At 36.2% G+C, this 26969-nt stretch overlaps 1 protein-coding gene across 1 annotated transcript in view; it reads left to right on the forward strand.

The window, feature by feature from the left end:
• COL12A1 (collagen type XII alpha 1 chain) overlaps positions 1-26969 on the forward strand; it is a 98121-nt gene that overhangs the window by 44489 nt on the left and 26663 nt on the right. The window contains exons 22-49 of the mRNA XM_021553745.3: positions 90-229; positions 1363-1492; positions 2519-2664; positions 2936-3065; positions 3843-3982; positions 4717-4846; positions 6220-6359; positions 6644-6776; positions 6878-6904; positions 7215-7357; positions 9486-9615; positions 10469-10608; positions 10999-11128; positions 11825-11967; positions 12766-12895; positions 13796-13938; positions 15325-15454; positions 15647-15766; positions 16489-16635; positions 17382-17498; positions 17927-18073; positions 18161-18235; positions 18775-18914; positions 20676-20799; positions 20994-21137; positions 22945-23109; positions 25764-25802; positions 25897-26035. Coding sequence (XP_021409420.2) covers positions 90-229; positions 1363-1492; positions 2519-2664; positions 2936-3065; positions 3843-3982; positions 4717-4846; positions 6220-6359; positions 6644-6776; positions 6878-6904; positions 7215-7357; positions 9486-9615; positions 10469-10608; positions 10999-11128; positions 11825-11967; positions 12766-12895; positions 13796-13938; positions 15325-15454; positions 15647-15766; positions 16489-16635; positions 17382-17498; positions 17927-18073; positions 18161-18235; positions 18775-18914; positions 20676-20799; positions 20994-21137; positions 22945-23109; positions 25764-25802; positions 25897-26035 — 3562 coding nt within the window. The remainder of the gene's footprint in view (positions 1-89; positions 230-1362; positions 1493-2518; positions 2665-2935; positions 3066-3842; positions 3983-4716; positions 4847-6219; positions 6360-6643; positions 6777-6877; positions 6905-7214; positions 7358-9485; positions 9616-10468; positions 10609-10998; positions 11129-11824; positions 11968-12765; positions 12896-13795; positions 13939-15324; positions 15455-15646; positions 15767-16488; positions 16636-17381; positions 17499-17926; positions 18074-18160; positions 18236-18774; positions 18915-20675; positions 20800-20993; positions 21138-22944; positions 23110-25763; positions 25803-25896; positions 26036-26969) is intronic.

The raw sequence follows: 26969 nt of genomic DNA on the forward strand, positions 1-26969 counted from the left end.
GAGAAATAAATATAAGTAACTACACAAAATGGTTTTTTCCCTTCTGATAAGATAAATGAATATCTTTTTAATTTGCTTCCCTCTTGCAGGTGATTTGCCACCTCCTTCAAATTTAGTTATTTCAGAAGTGACACCTCGTTCTTTCAGACTGAGATGGAGCCCACCTCCTGAGAGTGTTGATAGATACAGAGTTGAATATTATCCTACCTCTGGAGGTAGCCCTAAACAAGTAAGTATTGTATGTTCATATTTTACATTGATTGTCCAGTATAACCTTGGGCTTCCATATCATGGTAATATAATTCTAAATTTGTGCTGAGCAGGATGTAAAAGCTACGTAAAAATGCTCCTAAGGTCAAGAATATAATGCCTTTGTCAATGTTACACAAAATTACAAAAATTAGGAGCATATATATTACTTTGGTTGTTTTAGTGTCATGAATCCAGAAATATAACATATTTCTTACAAAGAGTTGTCTTCTATCTCCAGTAACTCCTTTATTTTCATATTCCACTGTCATATATTAGTTAAAATATGTCTGTACCAGAAATTTTCTGACCATACAGGGTAAGCCCCCTGTCCTTTTTATGCACTTCCTTCTTTGTAGAGAAAAAGACAGTGGGGGATGCAGGTTGTAAGAAGTACTTAGATTAACACTATATGACTCCAAACTGTTTATTACACAGGATAAAACTTGTGGTTACTACTTCTCTACACAGAGAGCTGGCAACTCTTGGTCCTGAGAAATCTGAATTGCTCATTACTGTATTTAACCAAACAGAATAGTACCTAGGAAAATGAAATGTTTAGAAGAACAGTTAGGTGCCTCTGCGTACCTAGCTCTGAACATCCCATCTTTGACTGTGTCTTCAAACCTTGAATTTAGCTCATGGAGACTTAAAGATTTGGCCTTTGATTAAAGTTTGAGCTGTTGTTCCAGTGCACACTGACTTTGCAATTTTACTTCTTCCTGGCATTTCTGTTTTACAAAGTGTTTCCAATGCCCTGTGCTGCAACCATCTGGATTATCCTGGATTTTGAATTTTTTATCAAATTTTTTCCCTGGTCCATTCTTTATGTTCTTTAGTGATGTAAAAGTGCAAACCATATGTGAGATAAGAATGCACTGTAAGTGATGCTAAGCAGATCCAGCATAATTTAAAATGTGTCCACCTGAGATTTTCCTACAGCTTGCTTTGCAAAAATAATGCTATATTGTCAGACAAAATGTATGCAAAATTAGGACCAGAATTATCTCCTTGTCATTGATTTCTGCGGTTTCACAAGGAAGGATTGCTTTTATTAGAGATAAGATTACAAACATATTTTTCTTACAGTGATTAACATTGCTTCTCTTGTAGTTTTATGTAAGTAGGATGGAAAGAACAACAGTTCTGAAAGATCTACAACCTGAAACAGAATATGTGGTTAATGTGTTTTCTGTGGTAGAAGATGAAAGCAGTGAACCTCTGATCGGCAGGGAAACAACTTGTAAGTTAGAAATGGGTCTTGAATAACATGTTAACAGCCAGTTTGGCACCTGGGGAACTGTCCAGTACAACTTTCAGCACTAGGGCAGTAGAACTTTCAGCACTATGGATTTTCTTCTTAGCAGAAGTAAAATATTTAATTTGAATTACCAAACTGTATAGTCTTACTCTGATTGTTTAGACCTTGTTGTCTTGAAGACTTCAGCAAAGTGAAACTACGATGTGGGAAAAAATATTTGTCCCAGCTTCTTTCTAGGCTCATAAAGCATGGCTGTACAAAACTAGAAAAAGAGACATGAATTACAAGACAGATTTTATAAATTCCTGAAATCTGATGAAAAATTGTTTATGCTACATAATTAATTCCTGCTACTACCAGAAAGAATTATTTCTAATTAGCAAAAGCTAATTCAACACAATTATGCCACTTCTATGAGTTATAGCTCAGCTATGTTTCTCCTTTGAGCTGTCTACATTGATTTCAGGTATATTTATGCTGTATGCAATATAGAGTGACTCTTCTGCCTCTTTAATAATGTTGAATGTCTGCTATTCATTTCACTTATTTATTTTGTATTAGGCTTATTGAAAATCCTTAAAATGTGTATCATTTTTATGAAGTCTGTGTTACTTTTTCATATGGTTTCATGGAAAATTTTCATTTATTTTAATTTATTTAATAATTTGAGAAATATAGAAAACAAAAAGAAAGGACAAGCCAGTTATATTGTTTTGTATTTAAATTTTCAAGTGAGTTAATGTTGCTTTCTAAAAGATTAAAATGTTTCAGTGCAGACTACTTGTTAGAGTTTTTGCTGCGTGTGTAGAAAATCTGTGGCCACATTCAAAACAGTATTACCATTACCTCATTCTTATACTAAGTATTTAAATGCCACTGTTTGCATATCACCTGTCTACTACCCATAACATGCCCTAATACCCATATGCAATATTCTTTGGTATGACCTGTGATATAAAATATTAAGAAGCGGCACAAAATAAATTAATATATATTTTTATTTGACAGTGCCAATCTCTTCAGTTAGAAACTTGAATGTTTATGACATTGGATCAACTTACATGAGAGTGAGATGGGAACCTCTCAATGGAGCTACTGGTTATTTGTTAGCATATGAACCTGTGAATGCTACAGTCCCAGCCACGGAGAAAGAGGTAAGAGAACTTGTCTTTGCTACCTGTACTCTACCAAAAACAAATTAAGAAAAAATGTTAGACTATCATAGTAGTCAAAAGACTAGCATGCACTTCTTGAAGTGCAGTGAACTTACTGGGATATTATATACAATGACATCAGTCAGGAAACTGTAAATATACTGTGAATCTCACAAACAAAATTCCCTTGAAGCTAAATCATTGTTTGCTTTTCTGCCCTTGCTTTCTTCAGTTTTCAAACATGTTGTGTTGTGTTATTTTTCATGCGCAGATGCATGTGGGACCATCAGTGAATGAGGTGCAGCTGGTAGATCTCATTCCCAACACCGAGTACACTTTAACAGCTTACGTATTGTTTGGTGATATGAAGAGTGACCCACTCACCACACAGGAAGTGACATGTATGGACATCTTGATTTTTGCTTTTTTATTGCTTCAGCAATGCCTATTTTTAATTATATTTCATGCAACAGTTTTTATATCATCTGTTTCATTTAGAAGACCATCTTAACCATGTATTATGCATTTTCTAACACTTACACATTTCCCAAAGACTTCAAAGGTAATTTCAATGAGGAGGGTCCAGCTACTAAAAGGGGAACAATATAATTTTTAACTTAAATAATGAAGGAAATCTTGAGATCACAGTGTTTTAAAAGGTTTCAATTTTGCTTGTATTAATTTAGAAACCTTGTTCCCAAATTCAGACATCCTCTAAAGCATAGAAAATACTAAAGAAACATGCTATATCAAGAAAAAAAAATCTAAAAATGGCTTCTTTTTTATGCCTTTCCTTAAAGATTTCCTATTGGCAGAGGCATGCTTCTGGTCTAGATGCATGCAGCATGGCTACTTTTATGTCCTTAAAATTTTTAAACAATTAGCCATAGAAAAGTGACTGTTGTCACAAAACATTATGGTCTTCCAGTTACTTCTGGAAGTGTTGTGCTCATAAGTTACAAAGGTGAAACTACGATATTTTTTGCTCATTGCTGGGAGAATGAGCTTCTGAACTCTCTCCTCTAATGCTCAGGTCAATGAACTTTTCAGAAAGTGGTTGCCTCAATTCACTGAAAAGACTTTAACTGAAAGACATGAAAAGAATTCACTTCCATCTGTGAGAGACCTATACCTCTGCTATGAATAGCATTCATTTACTACTATCATTCTTTTTACAGTACCTTTGCCTGGACCCAGAGGTTTAACAATTCAGGATGTTACTCACAGCACCATGAACGTTCTTTGGGATCCTGCCCCAGGAAAAGTTCGAAAATACATCCTAAGATACAAAATAGCTGATGATGCTGATGTAAAGGAGGTAACATTTTTAAAGGACTAGGAAAATTTTATTTTGAGAAGCTAGATTACTAAAATAATAGTAAAGGTACTATTCTAGCTTACCAGTGAGACTAAAGAACATCAGTTCATAGTGATTGCAGTAAGGAAAGGGTATACATTTCTTGGAAACTGAATGAACAGTCTTCCTTCTCCTCCTCCAGAGAGGGAAAAAATCCTCAAACTGACTGACGAATTTTCATATCTTTTGGTAAATAGCCATTTCTATGCTCTACTTAAATATTGTACTGCCAAGGTCTGAGAACAGCTTACAATTAAGAAGACAGGATAGTGGAATAAAGGTATGTTAGGCCCTTTGCCTACTGACAGAATATGCATGAGCATTGTTAGAGATGTCTTTTAGTTATGTACAAGCTTTCCTTAATTGTGCTGCTTGTATAGGCATAAACCAGCTCTTGAAGAATTAAATTTGTTTTTAAAGGAACCAGAATTTTCCAAAGGTTCAGTCTGCATCCTTGTTTCCAAAGGAATAAAACAGTGAATGATTCCACAAGTGCTATGTGTATCTGATATAATGTTTTGCAAAGGAATTAGTAGAGAACACTCAACATTCAGGTGTAAACTTAAGAGCAAATGGTAAAACTTAGTGCAAAATACTTCTTTGTTTTTCAGTTCAGGAACTTCTGCCATTAGACCAAATGCAGAATAGGAAATAGAGCAATTTACAATTCTTTAAGTCACTATTTTTATTCTTAGGTGGAACTTGACAGACTCAAAACCAGCATTACTCTCTCTGACCTTTCCTCTCAAAAACTGTACAATGTAAAAGTTGTCGCAGTATATGATGAAGGGGAATCCATACCAACAAATGCAGAAGCTGTCACTCGTAAGTTTTCCTAATAATAATTCTTGTGGTTGTATTTGCCTTATGTTTGATTTAAATGATGCGTGTTGCAATATGTTACTGAATTTAGGTGGAGCTCTAATCTGAAAAATACTTTATTTATATTTGTAGCATTATTTGCAATATAATAAACAGCAGAAATCTTAGATGAGTTGCATCTTACTGCAGTGAACACTGACATTGCAGTCTGCAGAGAGGTGAAGAACCACTGAAGCAAAACTATTTCTATTTACAGACTGAAGGAGAAGTGTAGGTGTAGAATTGATAAGAAAATATGAGGACAATAGGGAAAAGGTTTATCAAATCTTTGCAGGAATCTAGGCAAGTGAGTAAGAAGCTGGGCCATATACTAGAGGATTAGAGAGACACAATCCTACCTCTGATGCAAGAGAGTTTTTGCATCATGGAATGCTAAAGCCACCTTTACTTTTAGAGAATCATAAAGGCAGCATTTGAATAACCTCACCAAATGGACTGCACAGGCTGTAAGAACTGATCTTCATATAAGAGATGTGAAAGACTGAAAGGAGAAAGCAGCTATCAAGGAAGTTCTCATCCTGATCAAGGCTTAGGATTTAAGAATATAGTGAACCAGAAAAGCTACAATAGAAAGGAGTAATTTTACCTTTTCACTGGCCCTCCATCTGGTGTGGAAAAGAAGAAAAATCCCATTCATATTCTCTCTCATTTTTTTTTCTGAATTTTTCATTTGGTAGTCTAATGTATTTAAAAATGCTTGGAGATTTCCTGCTTGCTGTTGTGCTAGTCTTTGCTCTGTACCTGTGGTTTTGTGTGAATGTGTGTGTGAGGAAAGAAGAGGAAAGGTCTGCCAAAGAAATTATTTCAAGTTTAATTCTCTGGTTGTACTTATTTACATATTTTTTCCCAGTGGCTATAATATTTTCCCTCCATAACCTTCAGTTAACCTATGTGAATTCTTTCAAAATAAGTGGTGACTTATTTGGCTTATAGAAAGAATTTTAAAATTTGCGAGAAACTCATGCAGGAACCTGACCTGTGTCTATGGGAGTTCATATTCACTCCATGTAACTCCAAAATGCAACCACCAGGGCTTCAGTTGTTTTGAGTAGACATGTGAGTTGCTGCTCTGCTGAGGTCTGTTTTATCAGACAATGACCTAATGATGTGACCTTATAAAGGATAATTTGTTTAGTGTAAGTGCACTGGGTTATGTGACAGCATTTGATTGTAGTCATTAGAAGAATGGTATCTGAGAGATGAATCTTCTACATAATCTTCTAAATCAGACATTATTTGTCTGAGTAATTCCTTTGTTTAACTGTATTTATTTTGTAGCTACATTTTGTGGAATATTTTTCTTTTTCTCATAATAGAGCCTGTGCCAGCACCAGTCAATCTCAGAATCACAGATATAACTACAAATAGTTTCAGGGGTACTTGGGATCATGGAGCTCCAGATGTCTCTCTATATAGAATAACATGGGGGCCCTATGGAAAAGCAGAAAAACAGGAGGTAAGAATAGACAGCCACCTTAAACTTTTATGGGCAGTATCTCAGAGGGTCTATTTTTAAACCCAGAAATGTAATTGATAAATGGTCTATAACTTGGAAATTCAGTGAGAAAGTGTAGGATGCATACTTACAGCCATGTTCTTACAGCCATGTTCTTACAGCCATATTCAGTGATATTACTGAGTCAAAACTCAGTTATATCCCACTCTGTTTGCCTGTTTAATTTGTATGTTTTGGTTTTGTTTATTTATCTTTCCCCCCTTTTTTTTTAATTTCTTCACAAGACTATCTTAAATGGGGAAGAGAATAGTTTGGTCTTTGAAAATTTGAATCCAGATACATTATATGATGTCTCAGTTACTGCCATCTATCCTGATGAATCAGAAAGTGATGAGCTCATTGGCAGTGAAAGAACATGTAAGTAAATTAAGGGATTCTGCATGTTGTTATTCATAATTATTGAAACAGAAGGCATACACATACAAGAATTCTGAAAATTCTTTCTACTTTTTTCCTAGTACCCTTGGTACCTATCACTACACAAGGTAAGAATCTGAATTTTCAGGTACCATTTTATTGAAGGAAACTCATAGCTCTCTTTTTCTAAACTGTGATGAATGTTGACATTAAAAAGCTGAGATCATTTAATAAATATTATTGCGTATTTAGAAGAATACTAAACACTAGATTACCACATGTTTATTATTTTACAAACATTACAGTTTATGTTCCTCTGTACTTAATACGTTCTGCTCTTGATCAGGCATTCACACAGCCTTAAAAGTAAGATTGAAGTGTTTGTCTCTGCTCTTTGGTGAGCAACATATTTATTATTTTCTTTATTATGCTTCTCAGCCCCAAAGAGTGGCCCACGAAACCTTCAGGTGTACAATGCAACTTCACACAGTTTGACTGTCAAATGGGATCCTGCCAGTGGTCGAGTGCAGAGATACAGGATCATTTACCAACCTATCAGTGGGGATGGCCCTGAACAGTCGGTAACTAATTTTGAAGTGCTAAAGTTATTCAACCTTAAATGCAACTTTCTGCAAAGTAATCCATTCAAATAATTTCTTTTCAAAGCACAACACTGTATTTACTAATTACCTTTTATGTGAAGATTTATATTTTTAGTGAGTAAGTATATAATCCTACCTTTTTTTCCTCCCCTTTCAAATCCAAGTTACAATACTCTTAATTGAACAGCAATAATTTTGGATGCATCCTGTTTTCTCAAAAAATCTCATAATCATAGACTCATTTAGGTTGGAAAAGATCTTTGAGTTCATAAATTCCAACTGATTATCCATGGATAAAACTAAAATAAAGTGTGTTGAGGAATAAGTCAATCAGCATCTAAGGCTACAAGTCACGGATAGAGGTGTCAGGACAATCAATAATATGAACTACCATGACTACTTTCATAGTCCAGAGTTTTCCATAGTTCCCATAGTGTGGTTCCCATGTTATCAGAAGACTGCCATGGAACATGCTGTGAACAGTTGAGACTGTCTCTCACCACTCTAGGGTCAGAATAAACACACAGAGGTAGCACTTGCAAGGAGAATTACATGCAAAGCATATGCTAATGAAGTATTTAAGGTATTTTAGACTCTTTTACTGTGATGAGAAGCTGTAATGCTGTGGGGAGACAGTATTTTAAGATCAGCCAGCTTTCCCTGTGTTGTCAGCACGAATGGTTTTGGCTACTGGCAGCCTATGCAACACAGACTGGGAATGGTAATTCAGTCAGGCTGTTTATCAGAAGTGTGGGCTACTTAAAAATGCCTGATTCTGTAGTGGGAGGCTGTTGTGGTTACTGTCAAATGAGTCAGAGGAACAGTCTCAGATGAGAACCACATTCATTTAGCTCGCCTCTGCAATCGGAGATCACACATGTTCAGAAGTATATCTAGGAATATTTACTTTAGAATCAGTTGGATATTTACACACCCATTTTAACTCTCCTGAACACCATGCATTTGGGTTGAGGTAATTGAAATGTATATTGAGCAGTCAAACAATATTTTAGTGAGAAATCACTAGAGGAATAAAGAACAGCAATAAGTTTAATTAACATCTGTAATTAATTGCTGGCAGTCGAGTAAAAAGGGAATTAGGATCATTGTCTTGAAATCTGTGCAAAGAATACGATTAATAGACTTAATTGCTTACAGCTTGTTATAGAGTCAAGCAGTGCCTGTTGGAGAAAAAAAATCTCTTTTTAAAGAGAGCACACAGAACTCTCCTAGTCTACTCACGGCATTTAATGTCTGTTTGCAAATGACTTGCAGTCACATGATCATAATGCCTTGTCTTTTGCTACTCTGATATTTTATTAAACTGTAGGTGCTGGGTAGGCAGTAGAATAGTTCCCACCAAAGTATTTAAAATATAATTTCTGGGGGGTTTTCATTGCCCTGTCTGACTTTTAATAGTCTCAGCACCAAGAGGAGTTACAGGTGAATTGAAGATAGAAAAAAAGGTCTGCAAAATCTGCACACTGAACTGGAGAGACCATCAGGATCATTTAGGGTCAGGTTTTGAAAGGCAATCAGATATTAAAATGTAGAGGCAGCCATAGTGGGGTGATAAAAGCATTTGTGCTTTGAAAGGAGTTTTATACACTTGAGTACAAAAAAACTCTTTGATTGTAAGTTAAAGTAGGCTGCTTGTAAATTAAAATAATCTACTGCTATGAAATGTGAAGATGTGTAAATGCTTTCTTGTTGTCAGTTCTTCATCAGCAGATTATTTGAAGTGTTATGCTGAACATGTTAGCTGAATAGGCTTTGAAAATGATCTTAAAAGTACAAAGAATGATAGAAGTTACATTATAATTTGTGCAGGTACATATCTGTGGGCTTATATATAATTGTGGTTGTATTTAAGTTTAGAGATTTTAAAGAATATTGGCTTTGTGTCTAAACTTGCTAAAACAAATATATACTAAATATTACTACTGTTCAATGTCTACTGCCAGTGTCAGTCACAAGAAAATTGCAGCATTTGATGCATCACAGTGTTTTCCAGTCTGCATCAAATGATTGTGTTCTTTACTGTAGCAATAAGCACCAACAGAGAGTATAAAAGGGATTTTAATATTTTCCTTTTGTTTTACTGCAGACTACTGTTGGGGGACGACAGAACAGCGTGGTGATACAGAAGCTGCAGCCTGACACACCATATGCTATTACTGTGTCATCAATGTATGCAGATGGTGAGGGGGGGCGAATGACAGGACGAGGCAGAACCAGTAAGTAATTTCTTCAGGTCTTATGAGGTACAAGAAAATATTGATGTATTGCTTTTCAGAAGAGCTGAGAAAACTTTCATATAATTTGTATTTGTAATTTTTCCTTTGGTGGCTTTCAAGTTTCTGAAGTAAGAACACCTGTTAGTCTACTGGTTGTACATAAACCTTGGACCACTGCCTTTGACTGGATGCCTAGTTTTTACAGCTGAGAGAAACCCTAATCTTACTATGGAACTTCTTCCTCATTTTAATTTGATTAATTGTTTTATGCCATAATTTAGTAAACACCTTAGAGCATCTGAGAGCATGTTACCCTCATATATGTGTGCTTTTAAGCAGCTTCAATTGAGAGGCTGATCTTCATAGTGCATAAAGTGTGCACTTTAGGACTCTGCCATTTTATATTGATGCATTATTTTGATTCTGCTATAGAAATCACTGAGTGATTTGCTATCAGAGACACTCCAAGGGTATAAAACCCATTTCAATGTATTTACTTAAACAATTGTATGACTAGAAGATTATTAATTCCATTTCATTTACTTTAATTATGAGCTTGCAGTAAAAAGTCGGACACAACAATGGACTTGGTGAGGAATGAAGAAAAAATCCTAGTGAACTCATTGCATAATTCCAACATAGTGTCTAGAAATAAACTTTTCTGACTAGCATTGTTGTGTTGGATAGGGCTGATGTGTTCTGATTGATGAAGATAAATAACATTTAGCATGTGCTATGAAACCTATTTTTAAAATTTTAATGTAATGTAAGGATATATTACAGAGGCATGTTCTGACAGCAAAAAGGAGATAACAGAGTTCCACATTTCTGACATCTTATTGATCTGTTTCAGAACCTCTCACCACTGTGAAGAACTTGCTAGTTTATGACCCAACCACCAGTACTCTGAATATTCGATGGGACCATGCAGAAGGAAGTCCTCGTCAGTACAAAGTGTTTTATGGACCTACAGCTGGAGGTGCAGAAGAAATGGTAAATTTTTCATGTGGATCTCACTAACCATCTCAGAAAAATTACAGCTCATGGTGGTGGTGAGAGAAATGCTGCTGGGTGAAGTAGGTCTGGTTTGCCTATGCAGTGGCTTTTTTTCTGTTCATAGCCAGTCTGTAGAAAATGCACAGCACCTCCATGGAAGTTCCTCCCATATGTATTAAAGATGTTTGATTTCATATACTAGACCATTCTCAGCATGGGATTTAAAACCACACACAATTTTCAGTTTCTTTATCCCTAGGGCACTGTGTGTGAATGTAACGCTGACTTCAGGGTGTGCAAAAGGTTATAAAGTTAGCAGATTTCATTTCTACCCATTTTTACTGCTAAGTCATGTGACTGTAAGCTTTTGTATTTTTAAATTTATAGACCACAGTACCAGGAAATACAAACTATGTCATCCTGAGGACTCTTGAACCCAACACACCTTACACTGTAACTGTGGTTCCAGTTTTCCCAGAGGGGGATGGTGGGCGTACCTCTGACACTGGACGTACCTGTAAGTAAAATGGCCCTTTTCAAGAAGATGTTAGAATTTTTTAATGAATGGCCTCAGATGATTAGAAATTGATTTTACATTAAAAGTTTACCTGCTTGGTTATTTTTGCAGCTTTTAAACTTATTCTGTTTCTTTTGCTTATTTGTGGGGGGGATTTTGGTCCACTTAACTCAGGCAAGCTTAGCTCCAAAAGTTGTGCAGCACATTTACTGTTTACTTCACAGAACAGTAAAATAGTAATTGCAGTGCTAGTAGAAATACTTGTGAACAAAGAGTAAATATTGGTGTTAATCCATGGTAATGTCCATGTATGTACTGAAAATTTTCTAGGAAGTTTGGGCTACTAATGTCAGTTTGACCTGATATTAGTAGCCCAAATGTGTAGTTTATGGGTATTTTTCATACATATCTGATCAACAATAGGATAACAAAGTGTTATGATAATATTTTCAATTTGCAGTACAAACATGTACTTTGCTGCTTGGTATGGAAGTTTGGAAAGACTGAATATGGAGGTTCTTAGCTTTGTAAATTTTGGGCTAACAAAAGTAATAAATTTTGGGCTAACAAAAGTAATGTGTTTATCTTGGGCTGAGGTGCTTTTCAGCTTCTTTTGAGCACTGTTGTAAATTCATTTAGAAATGGAACTTATACAAGCAACTTTGTAAAATGTATTTTAAATTATCCTTGATCTAGTGGAGAGAGGAACACCAAGAAACATTCACATTTACAATCCCACACCAAACAGCATGAATGTCCGTTGGGAACCTGCTCCAGGTCCAGTACAGCAATATAGAATTAATTATGCTCCACTGTCTGGCCCAAGGCCATCAGAATCTGTAAGTAATTTAGCTTTTATACTATTAGTCAAAAGTGTGTAGAGAATATTGCTTCCTTCCATGAGTGTAAAAAATAATAGTAAACTGAGGCCAACTGTCTGCCCAGGAGAGTCTCTGCTGAAAGCACAGTTTTTATAGGAGTCTAGTCCATTGTTAATAAAGGCTTAATTTGGTAAAATGAAAGAAATTAGACTCCCCCATTTAGAACTCTGCATTGAGGATGAAGTATCCTTTATCATATTGCGGGTAAATACAAGTTTTTTTTTTCCCAAGAGAATTGGAGACAACACATATTATTAGGAATTGTGTAATAATGAAACCAGATGCCAGGTTTATGTGATTTTACCACCAAACTATCTGCTTATCCCAAATCATTATTCTTTTTTGCGGGTTGGTGAGCACTGAAATCTGGATATGGGTAAAAAGGTACCCTCCAGGTGTGAAGTAAGAATTCTTGGATTTCTATAGAAATAAGTGCAGTTTTAAAATTACGACCATAAATGTATTCACACAAAATGTATACCCATATAGTACATGTAGTTGTACATGATTTTATGTAAGGAATTTTAAGGACTTTTTAGTAAAAATTGTGTTTGCAGAACAAGAGCTCCTTATACGATTTTTTCTTTCACTGCTATTGAATTTTTATCAATATTACATGTTTATTTTAAACTGATGCTATTTTTCTTGGACAGTGAGTTTCCAATTTTTCTATATTTCATTCAAATTATTTTCTAAAAAAGATGGTATAAGCTGAAACTTTATTTATATAAATAAATAAAGTTGTTTCTGTTTTAGATTGTGGTGCCAGGCAACACTCGTGATGTGATTCTTGAGCGCTTGACTCCTGACACCGCTTACTCAATAAGTGTTATAGCTCTGTATGCAGATGGAGAGGGAAATCCAAGCCAAGCACAGGGAAGAACATGTAAGAGACAGTCAATGCTTGTGTTATGAAATATATGTCAAAACTGGTGTGTGAAGAACTTATAAAATTAGTTACCATCATAAATAATGTAAGCTATTTAGTGCAAGTCTGAATTAATGAATCTGAATTATGCCTGCAGCAATTATAGGCCTCTGTGGCAGGGAACTTTTGCTATGCTGTCTGTCAGCTGTGGTACTTTAACAATTAGTAATGTAATTTTAAACTGTGAAATAAGTTTAATTTGAATGTGTAAGAGTTAAAAAGCTCTTTCCAAAATCAAATTACTGGTGAATAACAACTAATCTTTTGTAAAAAAAAAAAAAAGTCTATTAAGATGGGTAGAATTGGTTGTCAGTAGGAAAAAAAGGGATTCATGTTCAGTGTCTGATATAGTAATTGTATGTGTTGGCTTCCCCAGCCCTTTGTTTTTTGCTGCAGATACCTAAACACCAAAATCTCCTTGTTGAAACTTATCTCACAGGATCTTGGTTGAGTTATGCTTAGATTCTTTAAAATTCATACTAGAAGTAACAGGTGCAGAACCTGTCAACAACAAGAAATTTTTCTTCTATGTTTTCCCTGTAAATTCCCCAAATTCAGCTAAAACTTGAAGATGTGACAGGCTATAGTTATACTTGTCTGAAGGATTTTGAGAAGCAGAATGTGTGTAGATGCTCACTTTTCACATCTGGATGTTCTCTCCCTTCCATACCGCTCCAGTTCCTCCAATTGGGCTCTCTCTGTTTAAGACCTTCAGGCACTGCTGCATGACCATGTACTTAATCTCCCCATCTATATTTATTTATTCAGGTTTTTCAGGGCAGCGTTTGAATTGATGAGGGTGACACTGATTCTAGAGGTATCATGCCACATATAACCTTCTGTATTTTCATTCTTCAGTGCCTCGCAGTGGTCCAAGGAATGTGAGAGTATTTGATGAGACTACAAACAGCCTTTCTGTACAATGGGATCATGCTGATGGGCCAGTCCAGCAGTACAGAATCATTTATTCACCCACTGTGGGAGACCCTATTGATGAATATGTAAGTTCTGTAATTCCTTAGTAAGCACTGAGATGTTTTCAGTCAATTCTTTAGGCTACAGAAAAAATAAGACACTTGTTCCACATGAAGAACACTGTGCAGGTTTTGTGGCTTTTCTGGTCATTGTTGTCAATGTTAGAAAGACATGGTTTGTATAAAACAGGGGTTTTTTTTCCCATGAAGGTAAGAAAATATATGGTTTCTTGAACAAATATGTGTGTGAAATAATGTTAAATATGTGAGTCACACATTTATCAGAAGATTCTGAACAGAATCTGCTTCCTGGCATTTTGTTGAAGTGTGATGCATTGAATAGCCATCTATTAATTCATACTGTATTCATTAAAAAGTCAGTGTTCTAGGATACAGAATAAACATAAGTCTGCATTTCATAAATAGAAGATAACTGACAGTCTAATAAGATAGCAATGGTAACTTTGATTCTGCATCAAACTTGCTGTTCTGAGTTTCAGTATGAATTGTGTTTCATTTCCTTAACCTTAATGATAACACAAGTTATTCTGAAGCTTATAAAATTCACAGAGTATTTATAGCAAATCTAAGCTCAGATCCTATAGAGGACAATAGCAGAATTCCTCCCAACTGCCACCAGCCAAAATGACATTTTTATTGCTTTTATATTACTGTATAGCACATGCTGAAAATTCACAGTTTGAAAATTCCCTACTGGACTCATTAATCAGGACACACATATTGTCAACACACATATCTTCTTTGCAGAAAAGATTGGACAATCCATAAAAATAGCAAGTCTCAAACAACTGAAAATTTTAATTGAGTATTCATAGCAAGTACTGACTGGCATGCACTTTTGAGATAGATACCTTAAGTTACTTCCCTTAGTTTCAGTGCTTTATGTCTTTCTTATGGAACAAGATCACTTATGGCCTTATACCTACATTTTCATTAGAAGGGAGCAATAGTACATGGCTCCATAAGGAAGTTGAGATTGAGGGATGCATAAATAGGGACATTTTTATATATCAATATATTTAGAGCTTCTCTCTCAGAATAACTTGTTTCTGCCAAGGGAAAAAACCACATCATTATGACTTTTGTATTTCTATGAGGAAAGAGTACTGAAATCTTGGTGGAGAACTGCAGCATCTCAGTCTAATGTGAGGTTTGGGATTCAAGAGTCGATTTATGTTTTTGTGATGTTCACAGTGTTTTGTAATTCAAAATAACAAATACTGATAATTGTTTATAGGCTGTTACCCTTAAGGTATCCTTAATGACTTTTTTATGGTGGACATAAAACAGAGTGTGTCAAATGTCAGAACATATTTTTATTTCTAGCTATTGTCACTACTGATCAGTTGCAAGAGTGTGAATGTGTTTCCCTCTGATTCTTTTGTGTTCTAGACAACAGTTCCTGGCATAAGGAATAATGTGATACTACAACCACTACAATCAGATACACCATATAAAATTACTGTTGTTGCTGTGTATGAAGATGGAGATGGTGGTCAACTGACTGGAAATGGCAGAACTGGTAATTATAGTTTTCATATTGATTATTCTTTTTTAAATTTAAGAAATATTCCTTGAACACCTCAGCATTGTAAAGGTTTCCTTAAGTTAATTATGTCCCTGATGTGATATCTGCAGAGTAACAATCTGCATGTCTAAAAATTGAAAACAATTCCTAGCCTAATTAGAATGTTTTTTCTTTCTTTCTTTATAGTTGGCCTGCTTCCTCCTCAAAATATGTATATAACTGATGAATGGTATACACGTTTCAGAGTTTCCTGGGATCCTTCACCATCCCCTGTTCTTGGCTATAAAATTGTATACAAGCCTGTAGGTAAGAATACTTTTTCATTCTGAGTATACCACTTTCAGAACAGTGAGTAGCTAATGGCAGACCAGAGTAGAAATCATATGTATAATTTTGTGTTAAAGGATCTATTTATTTCCTCTGTTTACCAATTTTCATGAGAAGTTTAATCTTATGATCAGTATTCTATAATAAACACAAACTATCAATCGCAGTTTCATACATTCAATTACAGGGATTGAATTGTATAGTTAAAACTTTATACAGTGACTTGATTTGTTTTTAGCCTCTTTAATGCCTCTTGTCCTTCTAAGGCTATGAACTGGTCTATATGAGATGATATTGGACAGGTATTTGGGTACTAATGGCCTGCAGAACTTTTGTTGTATGTGGCCTTCAAACAATATATATATCTTTCTAGAAGCTGAACACAAACATTGCACAATAGTTTGTAAAACCATGTGTATGTTCTGTTTGCAACATTGTAATATGTAATATGCTAAAATTTAAGAAATCAATATGCTTTATTTTAGAAAAAATGAGGTTAACATTGATTGATGTATAAGAGATGGAAGTTTTGTAACTCATGTAATCAGGATTCTTTCTTTCTTTCTTTCTTTCTTTCTTTCTTTCTTTCTTTCTTTCTTTCTTTCTTTCTTTCTTTCTTTCTTTCTTTCTTTCTTTCTGTCTTTCTTTCTGTCTTTCTTTCTGTCTTTCTTTCTCTGTTCTTAATGCTTCCTTAATTCAAGGTTCAAATGAGCCCAGGGAGTTTTTTGTGGGAGAAGTGACTTCCTACACTTTGCATAATCTGTCTCCCAGTACTACTTATGATGTGAATGTTTATGCCCAGTATGATTCTGGAATGAGCATACCTTTGACAGATCAAGGCACTACATGTAAGTCAGAACAATTTTATTGTAGTCATGCTAGATACATATGCTGTTCTGAGATAACATTGATTAAGAGAAGATTTTGATGGCTGGTTGCTAGGAAGCCTGAGCATCCTCTCATGGAGAATACTTGTCATCTGTCCATAATGTACATCTTAAAAACAATAATTTTGGAAAGAGTAATGAAACTATATTTTAAAGCAATGACTTGATGAAATAAAATTTTCCAGTCCATTTCCTAAAATGTTATTAAGTTATACTTGGCGTCAATCTTTACTTGTCTCCAGGGGACTACAGAATCTAGCAAAAAAAGCAAGTCTAGGCTTTTTGATACTCTGCTTTTACTTCATAGGAATGTCCAGTGATTTTGATGATGGCCTCAGCTAAGAAATGTCTAAAAATTTCTTCAGTTATGATGAGTCAAGAATCCTGACTCAGGACATTCTTTTTGTGCTGCTATATATATGTGTCAGATTTTTATTTTTGAAAGTTTCTTATTTTGTAAAGAAATTAACTTCATGTGAAAACTCATAAAATGGGCTGTTACCCATTGTGGGATCTGGGGTCTTTGCAAATAGCTAGGTGAGGATGTGTAGGGTGTAAAATAAAGAGATTTGACTAGAGTTGCTCTTTCTTTCTGCAAATATTTTTAAAAATAAAGTTCCAAGCACTGCTAATATAATTTTCATTTTGGTGTGCTTTACCTATTAAATACTATTTTCCAGAGAAAAAAAAATTCTCTCTTTCCACAGTATATTTGAATGTCACTGACCTCACAAGTTACAAAGTGGGTTGGGATACTCTCTGTATCCGGTGGTCCCCTCATCGGTCAGCAACTTCCTACAGACTGAAGCTAAACCCAACTGATGGTAAGTGTGTTCTATTTTTTGCATTTTCTAGAAACATAATTGTCTAATGTCAGTGACAGCGCCACTTATTGTGATTGTGGCAAGCGCCAAACATAATGATACATCTGGTTGAACTTTAAAGCTCTCAGCATAACCTGTTTTTCTTGAGTGGTGAAAAAGCTGCAAAGAGGGAGTACTGCTTATTGTCAAGTGGACTACACCTACCAGTTGGCTGGTTTCACATGTGCACTGCAATTGTACTTTCCAGTGTGCTCCAGGGTTCATAATCACCACACAGTTTTGATCTAGAAAGGTTGTTATGGAACGAGAATAAGAGTGCTGTCCCAATCTCCTCTCCAGAAGTTTTTTTCATTTCTACACTTATGTATATATACCTTAGAAGGGAAGTAATAGGTTCTGACTTTTTTCCACTGGGCTTTTTTTGACAGGTTCCAGAGGACAGGAAATCACAATACGTGGGTCAGAAACGAGCCACTGTTTTACTGGCCTCTCACCAGACACAGAATACAATGCTACTGTCTTTGTTCAGACCCCTAACCTTGAGGGACCTCCAGTCTCTATGAGGGCATATACAGGTAGGTAACAGATACTGTGAACTTTAAGTTTTAGCTATAGAATTTGTCTTGCTTCAGCTGTAGAATAAAATTATGATTTCGTTTCAGTCCTCAAACCTACTGAGGCACCAACTCCACCACCTACACCTCCTCCACCTCCCACAATCCCTCCAGCTCGGGATGGTATGTTTATTTCTAGAATTATTCAATATTTTTGTATAGTTGCTGTACTATTTCATAGTTTACCTCCATTTTTCATAACTTTAAGTGAATTTAAAACAGCACAGCATTTTAGGGAAGTGAGGATTGAGACCCTTCCTAATGCGATCCCTTTGCTCTAGAGCTTTACTCGACTTCCACATTTCCTGTTTTAGAACAGCAAGATGAAAACCTTTAGGGAAAAAATTATTGATATTCTATAGCTCTGCAGAAACTCTATGAGATTATCTGCTCTCAGCAGACAATTCATGTTTTATGGTAGGAAAAAAAGTAATTTACAACATTTGCATTTTATTCTTGAACTCTTTCACGTTTCTTGAAGTTTTCTTTGATATAGTTTAAAAATGTTTTTGTGTAGAGTATTATTCATGTGCCAGGTTGAATGTGTGGTAGTAGACATTTGCTAAATATTTTTCATTCTTGAATTTTCAAATTTGAAGCAATAATTATTTCATGGTGGTATGGTTGATGTATTTTAAGGGTTCCTTTTCTTGGACTTTCAGTATGCAGAGGTGCCAAAGCAGACATAGTATTCTTGACTGATGCTTCCTGGAGTATTGGTGATGATAATTTCAACAAAGTAGTGAAATTTGTTTTTAGTACAGTAGGAGCCTTTGATTTAATCAATCCTGCTGGAATCCAGGTAGGTTTGTTATTCCTGTTGGGTACATTTTGTAGGGAAATTGAAGATTAACTGATTATTACATTCTTTCAGAATGCTGTCATTTTTTGTATTAGATTGTTGTAAAAGACATGTATATGGGTATGCATGCCTATTATTTATTAAATATATTTGGTATTTTATAAATAAAAGGGAACTTCAGTTTATTTTGAGATGTTAATATTCTGAAATACAAAAGTTACAGTTTGTGGGAATCCTCCAGGTAGAGAAATTGAGACAATGTATAGTCAGTTTTATATTTTTGTTTATTTGCATACAGCAGCAACAACTGGCACACTGCTTAGTTCTTATATCCTAAGTTTTGTCTCTGTCATATCAGAAAAATTTTTAGGGACATTCTGACTTTTGATTGAGGGCTAAATTTTTAATTTTCAGTGTAAAAGATGAGTCATGTGCCTGCAGGGTTCAGCTGGCTTGCCATTGCTCAGCTCCCTAGAATCCCACTGCACTAAATGGCAGATTGCCTTTGAAAACGGCACTTGCAGAAACCTTTTCATGCTGTGGTAACATGGGTCCACTCCACAGTGGGCATAGTAAAAGTATGAAAGAGGGTCCTCCTAATGAATTAGTGCATTAGGAGAGAGTAAACAGTAACAGCTAATAAGGGATTGACTTTCAGGAATTCTGGGCTGCTCACAGTTGTGTCAAAGTAACTTCCTGTCAGGCTTCTTACCATAAGCATTGCACCATTATCAGTTTTCTACTTGTAGGAAGCTGGATGAAATCAATGTGTATGTAGGTTCCCACAACCATTTCTCTTTCACTAGATGAAATGAATAACATGAGGTCTGAGAGAGTTTCTTATGTGGTATTTCTGGCTGCACAGAGCTGCAGGTGCAATGCATTTTCTTTGGTTAGAAGGCGGACAGGATAGTTGCATTGTTAAAGATCTGCTTTTAATCTTCTAGGCATATGTTTAGTCATTTGATTCCCTATCTTTAACTCTCTAGACTTTTTAAGGAAATGATACTCCTTAGAGTCACTCTGTGTCAGACACTCTTTACCTTTCTTAAATATTAAAAATTTCTAATCTATACTGGGTAGTTTTCCTTTTAATTTGTTTCTGGTTTAATATATTTTTCTTACTAATACATACCTGGAAGTGGAGAAGACAATATTGGTGACAGACACATATAAACACTAATGTTTAATAAAAAAATGAAGTCACATGCCACTTGAGATGCAACAATCTCAGGTTTTTAATTGAAAATTATTAATTTTAAAAGGGGAATTTACTACCACAAATGTAAATATATACATATAGAAATATTTCTATATAAGGCAAGAGAGTATACACTTATATGTGTATTCAACTTTATTGACATTCTATTGACAAATAATTTTTTATCCCTAAAAGAAAGCTGGAAGAGGTTTAGTAGCTACTGTACATCTGCTCAGAAATAGAGAATAGGAATATATACCTCACCATAGTAATAGCAAGAATTTGATCATTTGCATTTAAGGCCATATTACATTTTATACACAGAAGAGAAAGAAAGAAAAAAGGAAAGATGGAAAAAAAAGAAAAGATAGTTGTGTGCACATGTCCATGATGTTGACATATAGAAAATATATATATATGTATACAATCAGATACATATGGAACAGGATTTTTTATTATTTAAGAATTATTAATATACAAACTTACATACTTCAGTGGAGAGAGTTGACCTGAATGTAGAGGTATGAGACTGAACACTGTGTTGTCATATTCCATTTCAGGTTTCATTTGTGCAGTACAGTGATGAGGCAAAATCTGAATTTAAACTGAATACATTTGATGACAAAGCCCAGGCCCTGGGAGCTCTTCAAAACATTCAGTATAGAGGAGGAAACACAAGGACAGGTAATTCTGGGCTGTAATTATATTTATTTAAGATAAACTATTGTCAGAAAATGTGTAATTATCCTAATATGCATGGCTGAAGAAATAGGTTCTTCTGTTGTGTTTTAGCTCTGTGGCTGTTGCCCTTATGAAATAAAAGAATTCTTCGCTTGTGGATAATATGGATGATTCCTTGTTTATTGTACACGTTGCAGGCAAAGCCCTAACATTTATCAAAGAAAAGGTTTTGACTTGGGAGAGTGGCATGCGGCGAGGTGTTCCCAAGGTACTTGTTGTTGTCACAGATGGTCGGTCTCAGGATGAGGTGAGGAAAGCAGCAACAGTCATACAGCACTCTGGTAAGCAATCCACAGCACCTACCTGGCTATTTATTTTCTGTATTGCTTCAATTATCTGGGAATCATTTACTCATCCTTTACAGACTCGGAAATGTATTCTGTGTATTTGGGAAAACCTCAGCACAATTCAAAGAATTTGTGCTCTCTGGACCTAGACTTACATTTTCTCTCTTAAGCCTTCTCTCTGGGGAAGGATGTGGCTTCCCAAAGATTTCATATGAATATTATTTCAAAGATGTGATTTTTGGTTACTTCCTCTTTTTGGTGTGTGGACCCCAGAAATCACTGGGAAGTGTACTCCATAGTAGTGTTTATGTTTTAACGGGCCTGGTTTGCTGAGGTTTATGTTTTATCTGGTATCAACTAGTGGATCTTCAGTTTAAGTAACTGTTTTTGAAGGAGCTGGGTCTGAATAGACTCTTCTGTTGCCTTTTGAGCTAAGAAGCACTTCCTCATCAGATTTAATGATTGTGGTTTATGTGAGTGTATTAAGCTGTTTCTGACCCAGCACTCGGCATTTTGCATTTCAGTGCATGAACCACCTAGTCCTGATCTCTGAGCAGGGAGATGTTGTACATCCTTATGGGAATCACATGCATGTAAAGCACAAGTGGTCATCTTCTCTGTCTCTTTAATCTGGAAGAATTAGCTCTGTCTAAATGGTTTCTCAGTCTCCCTGGACAATATGTTCATTGCTTAACTGTGCTATTTGTAGGAGACCTTTGTCTTGCATTTCACCTAAGTCCTTCTCCATGCTAGTGAGATTGTTGTCTTCATTTACCTAGTTAACCAGGAAATAAGCTGATCACTGTACACTGTAAGGGGTCTTTGTATTTAAAACCTGTTGTCATCTCCTCTTTCTGTCTTCTCTTTTCTAGACCAAATGAACTTATTTCCTTCAATGTCATGTTGATCGTGATTTTGAAACCCCTTATCATTTTTAGTTTCCTCTCTACTTGCTTTGTTTTCTACACATATCAAAGCATGCTTAAAGCTGGACAGAGTATTTCAGCCAAAGTTTCATCAAAATTGGCTACAGGGGAATAATTACCTTCTTTTTTTTAAAAAAAAAGTTACTTTTATAGTTTGGAATAAATGTGAATCCCAGTTTCAGCCTCCAAGTGGCTTTTCCAATGTCTGTGCAGTTTCTCTTCAATGAAATTTACACCTGGTGATATAAATGATTTCTATGGTCTGGTTCTTATTTACCTTAAGACATCTGACAACTAAATGTCTAGTCTAAGGTCATCATGTAGGGTCCTTTTATGACTGGTGAAGAGAGCAACAGACAGGCATCTATGACTTTTCCTATCCTGAATTCAGCATGTGAGGGAGCTAAGATGAATTGCTTTCTGAATCTGCCCATGTCTATCTGGCAATTATAGAGAAAAATTAGTCAATAACTTGGAAAGTAGAAGTTGGTCTCTAATAAAGAGAAACTGAGAGGCAGGAAATGCAAGAGATCAAAACGGATAGACAGCTGGATAAGTAATGATCTGTACAGTTTTTGGCCACAGAACAGATTTAAGACACTGGAGAGTTGAGAGAATTGTATTGTGTTAATGAGTGAGGTGACTATGTAGCCAAGAGTGCATGAGATTGGATGATGCCTCAGAAAACAATTAAAGAGGAGAAAGTTGTGAAAGAAAGATGTGAAATATCTTTCAGAGCTTTGACAGGGTGAAAAGAGATCTGGAATATGTGCTCATAGGTAGCTCGTCACAAGTCAATGGTTTGTGCAATATTGACATAAAAAAATGTAAATGTATGTTTATTGATTTTCAAGTAACAAATGTTATTTTTACAGGCTTCAGTGTCTTTGTGGTTGGTGTGGCTGATGTGGATTACAATGAACTGGCCAAGATTGCCAGTAAGCCCAGTGAGCGTCATGTATTTATTGTTGATGATTTCGATGCCTTTGAAAAGATTCAAGATAACCTTGTCACCTTTGTGTGTGAGACAGCTACCTCAAGTGAGTAGAAGACATTGTTTTCCTTTTTCCCAAATTAATATGTTTGCTTATATACTGCTAAAAGTGAGTGGTGGGCTGACCTTGGCTGTTTGCTGGGTGCCACCAGAGCTGCTCTATTTCTCCCTTTTCAGCTGAACAGGGAAGAGAAAATACAACGAAAGGCTCATGGATTAAGATAAGGGCAAAGAGAAATAACTGAGCAGTTACTGTCAGAGGCAAAACAGACTCAATGTGAAAAATGAATTTATTATCAATGAAATCAGAGTAGGATAAGGAAATAAAACCAGGTATCAAAAACCTTTTCCCCACCCCTCCCTTCTTCCTGGAGTTAGCTTTACTCCCAATTTTCTTTATCTCCTCTCCCTGAGCACCACAGGAGTACAGAGAATGAGAGCTGTGGTCAGTTCATCACATGTTGTCTCTGCTGCTCCTTCCTCCCCAGGGGAAGTAGTTTTCAAACTCTTCCCCTGTTTCAGTGAGGGTCCCTACCATGGGAGACAGTCCTCCACAAACTTCTCAACATGGGTCCTTCCCATGGGCTGCAGTTCTTAATGAGCTGTGTTAGTGTGGGTCACAGAATCACCTTGTTAGGTTTGGAAGGGAGCTCTGGAAATCATCCAGTCCAACACCTCTGGTCACATAGAGCAGATTACACAGAAACACATCCAGGTGGATATTGAATTTCTCCAGAGAGGGAAATTCCACAACCTTCCTGGGTAGCCTGTTTCAATGTTCTGCCACCCTCAACATAAGAAAGATCTTCCTCATATTGAGGGGAAGCTTCTTGTGTGGCCTTTGCTCCTTTTTCTGTTGCTCAGCACTCCTGAAAAGAGTCTAGCACCATCCTCTTGATACCCACCTTTGGATATTTATATGTATTAATGAGATTCCCCTCTTAGTGTTCTCTAGACCAAGCAGGCTCACCTGCCTCAAAGAGAGCTGCTCCAGACCTCTCATCTTCATGCTTCGCTGCTGGAACTTTTCCAGTAGCTCCTAGTCTTTCTTGCACTGCGGAGCCCAGAACTGAACACAGTGCTCCAGATGTGGCCTTGCTAGGGCTGAGCAGAGGGGCAGCATCACTTCCTTTGACCTGCTGGCTACTTTTGCTGATGGAATAGGATACTATTGGCCTTTCCGGCTGCAAGGACACTGCCAGCTCATAGTCAGTCTGCTCCCATGTCCTCTTCAGCAGAATTGCTGTCTAGTAGGTCTGCTCCCAGTGTGAATATGCTTGCTCTTGTTGAACCTCATTAGGTCCCTTCCACATGGTGCAGTCTTTCAGGCACAGCCTGTTCCATTGTAGGTCTCTTATGAGATAAACCAGTACTGCCAGCAAACCTGTTCTGGCATGGACTTCTCTCTCCAGGTGCCATGGGTCCTGCCAGGAACCTGCTCCAGTATGGGCTTCCCCCTTCAGATATTCACCTGCTCTGCCCTGGGGTCCCCCAGGGGCTGCAGGCAGATATCTGCTCCTCTGTGGACTTCCACAGTCTGCAGAGTGACAGCCTGCCTCACCATAGTCTTCACCACAGGGAAGACGAGGAATGCAGTGGAATCTCTGCTCTGGTGCCTGACAGAGCTGTTGCTCTCACATATTCTCATTCCTCTCTTCAGCTGCAGGCTGTTGTGCAGTTCCAACACATATAACCCCCAACCCCAGCCACCCTCCCTTGTTAAATTTGTTATTCCCCAGTCACTACCACCACTGCTGATGGGCTCAGCCTTGGCCAGCATCAGGTCTGTCTTGGAACCAGATAGAACTGACTCTGTTAGACACAGGGGAAGCTTCTGGCAGCTTCCCACAGAAATCACCCTTGTATCACCCCCATTACCAAAGCCTTGCCACACAAACCAAATACAATTTGCCATCTTATTTAACGTACATCAGAAGATACGTTCATATTAAAAAGTTAAATTTCAGAATAACTGGATATTGTTCAAGGGAGCAAGTTGCTTTTTAAAATTTTGAAGTGAGTATTATGTTTTATGTAATCTAATCTTGCATTTCAAAAGTACTAGTAGAAGAAGAAAAGAATAACAGTCACTGACAAGGTTAAGAAGTAGAATGATGCCTAATGTAAACTGCAGGGCACAGCAAGTAATTTACCACTGGAATACGTAAATGGTGCTAAAGATGTATAGCTATAGTGTGTGATGCTGTTTTAAAATTATCTAAGTAAAGCTTAGTTGTTTATTCAAGTGAAATCCTTCTATGGCAAAAATAAGAAATTCTCAGGCTTGTCATGTGCAACGGCATGTTCCCTAACTGCCTCATTTGCTGGCTCCTGAGAAGACACATAAATTTGCAGTTATTTCTTGAGAATCTGACAGCTATTATGCAGCTTGACTCATGCCTTAAATATTAATGGAAAGACTGTGTCATTGTCCTCCTTTCTTCTTATGAATTATAATCCTAAAACATTTGGGGTTCATTTGTCATTCCATACAATTTTTCAGAGTAGAAATACCCTACTAAAAGTGATGAGTAAAGATTTTGACATTACATCTACCACAGCTCATAACAAATGTAACAAAAACTTTCAGAAATAATAATAGCATAGACTTCTTGGTAATAAATTTTTCTGAACTATACACATGTTCATATCCTGTTAGGCCTAGTAGTTTTGAATTATGTATTGTTTCATGTCTTTCAGCTTGTCCCCTTATTTACTTGGATGGATACACTTCACCCGGTAAGCAATTGTCTAATATTTTGGCATAGGTTCATTTGTGTCTTTTGCAACTCTACAAAGCTTCTTATTTTTTATTTTCTTTCTGGACTTGAAGGTTTCAAGATGCTGGAATCATACAATCTAACAGAGAAGCATTTTGCTTCTGTACAAGGAGTTTCACTGGAATCAGGCTCTTTCCCAAGCTATGTAGCTTACAGACTTCACAAAAATGCCTTTGTTAGTCAGCCAATACGGTAAGTAAACCTCAAGACTTATATTTAGGGTGACCAGGTGATGAAGGATTAATAGCGTTTATAGATAGCATTTGTGTGTTATGGAAGATGGATTAATTTAATGTTCTTTTTCTGAGCTTCAAGAAATACACTCTTGAAGAACATCTACCATTGTTTTCATTACATGCTAATCTATTTCTTCCACTGCAATCATAGTTCACTATTAATTTATTTGCTTATTTTTCTTTGAGATTATTTTTCTTAACCATTCAAGTTGCATATAATCCACAGTTTATACCTAGGGTGTTGAACACCAACCTCCTTAGTACAATGAATTCCACATTGCTGGACAGAAATGGTTTCAATATGGAGGCATTAGCATCACTTTTTCCAGAAGCATTGTTCTTACTGCAGTAGGCAGCACATTGATGCTGTTTACTTAGGGTGGTTTCTCCTCTACTTGACTTGCCTTATTTGGCAAATGGAGCAGAGTTTTCAAGGGCCTGTGGTCTTAGAGCTTGGTTATGGATGGGTAATATGATGGTTATTTTTGCCAACATTTTTTCCCAAAGTGAAAAAGGACTTAGTTAGCAGTTAGTTTTATTAGAAGTGGAGCAGTACCTTTCTCCCTTTTAAATTTATTTTAATTAGTTTCTCTCCCATCTATTTAAGTAAGTTTCAAAAAAGGTTATTCTTGTTCAGAGGAGATGCCTAAAAATATCCCATTGTTCCTATTAAATTTAGGAAAATTTAGTTTTCTCTTCATGGAAGTCTTTGAAATCGTCTGCAATCCTGCCAGATTGGGTAAAGATAAGATCACAAGCACAGAAGCGGAGGTTTATGAAGAAGTAATTTATTTTTGCTAGCCTTCTGAGATCACAGCTTCCAAAGTGGAGGATTTGAGGATTTTTAAGTTCATTGTCATGCCATTAATACCTGTAAGAATGACAGGTCT

The sequence above is a fragment of the Lonchura striata genome, chromosome 3 (assembly GCF_046129695.1).
Source record: "Lonchura striata isolate bLonStr1 chromosome 3, bLonStr1.mat, whole genome shotgun sequence".
Classification (NCBI taxonomy): Eukaryota; Metazoa; Chordata; class Aves; order Passeriformes; family Estrildidae; genus Lonchura; species Lonchura striata.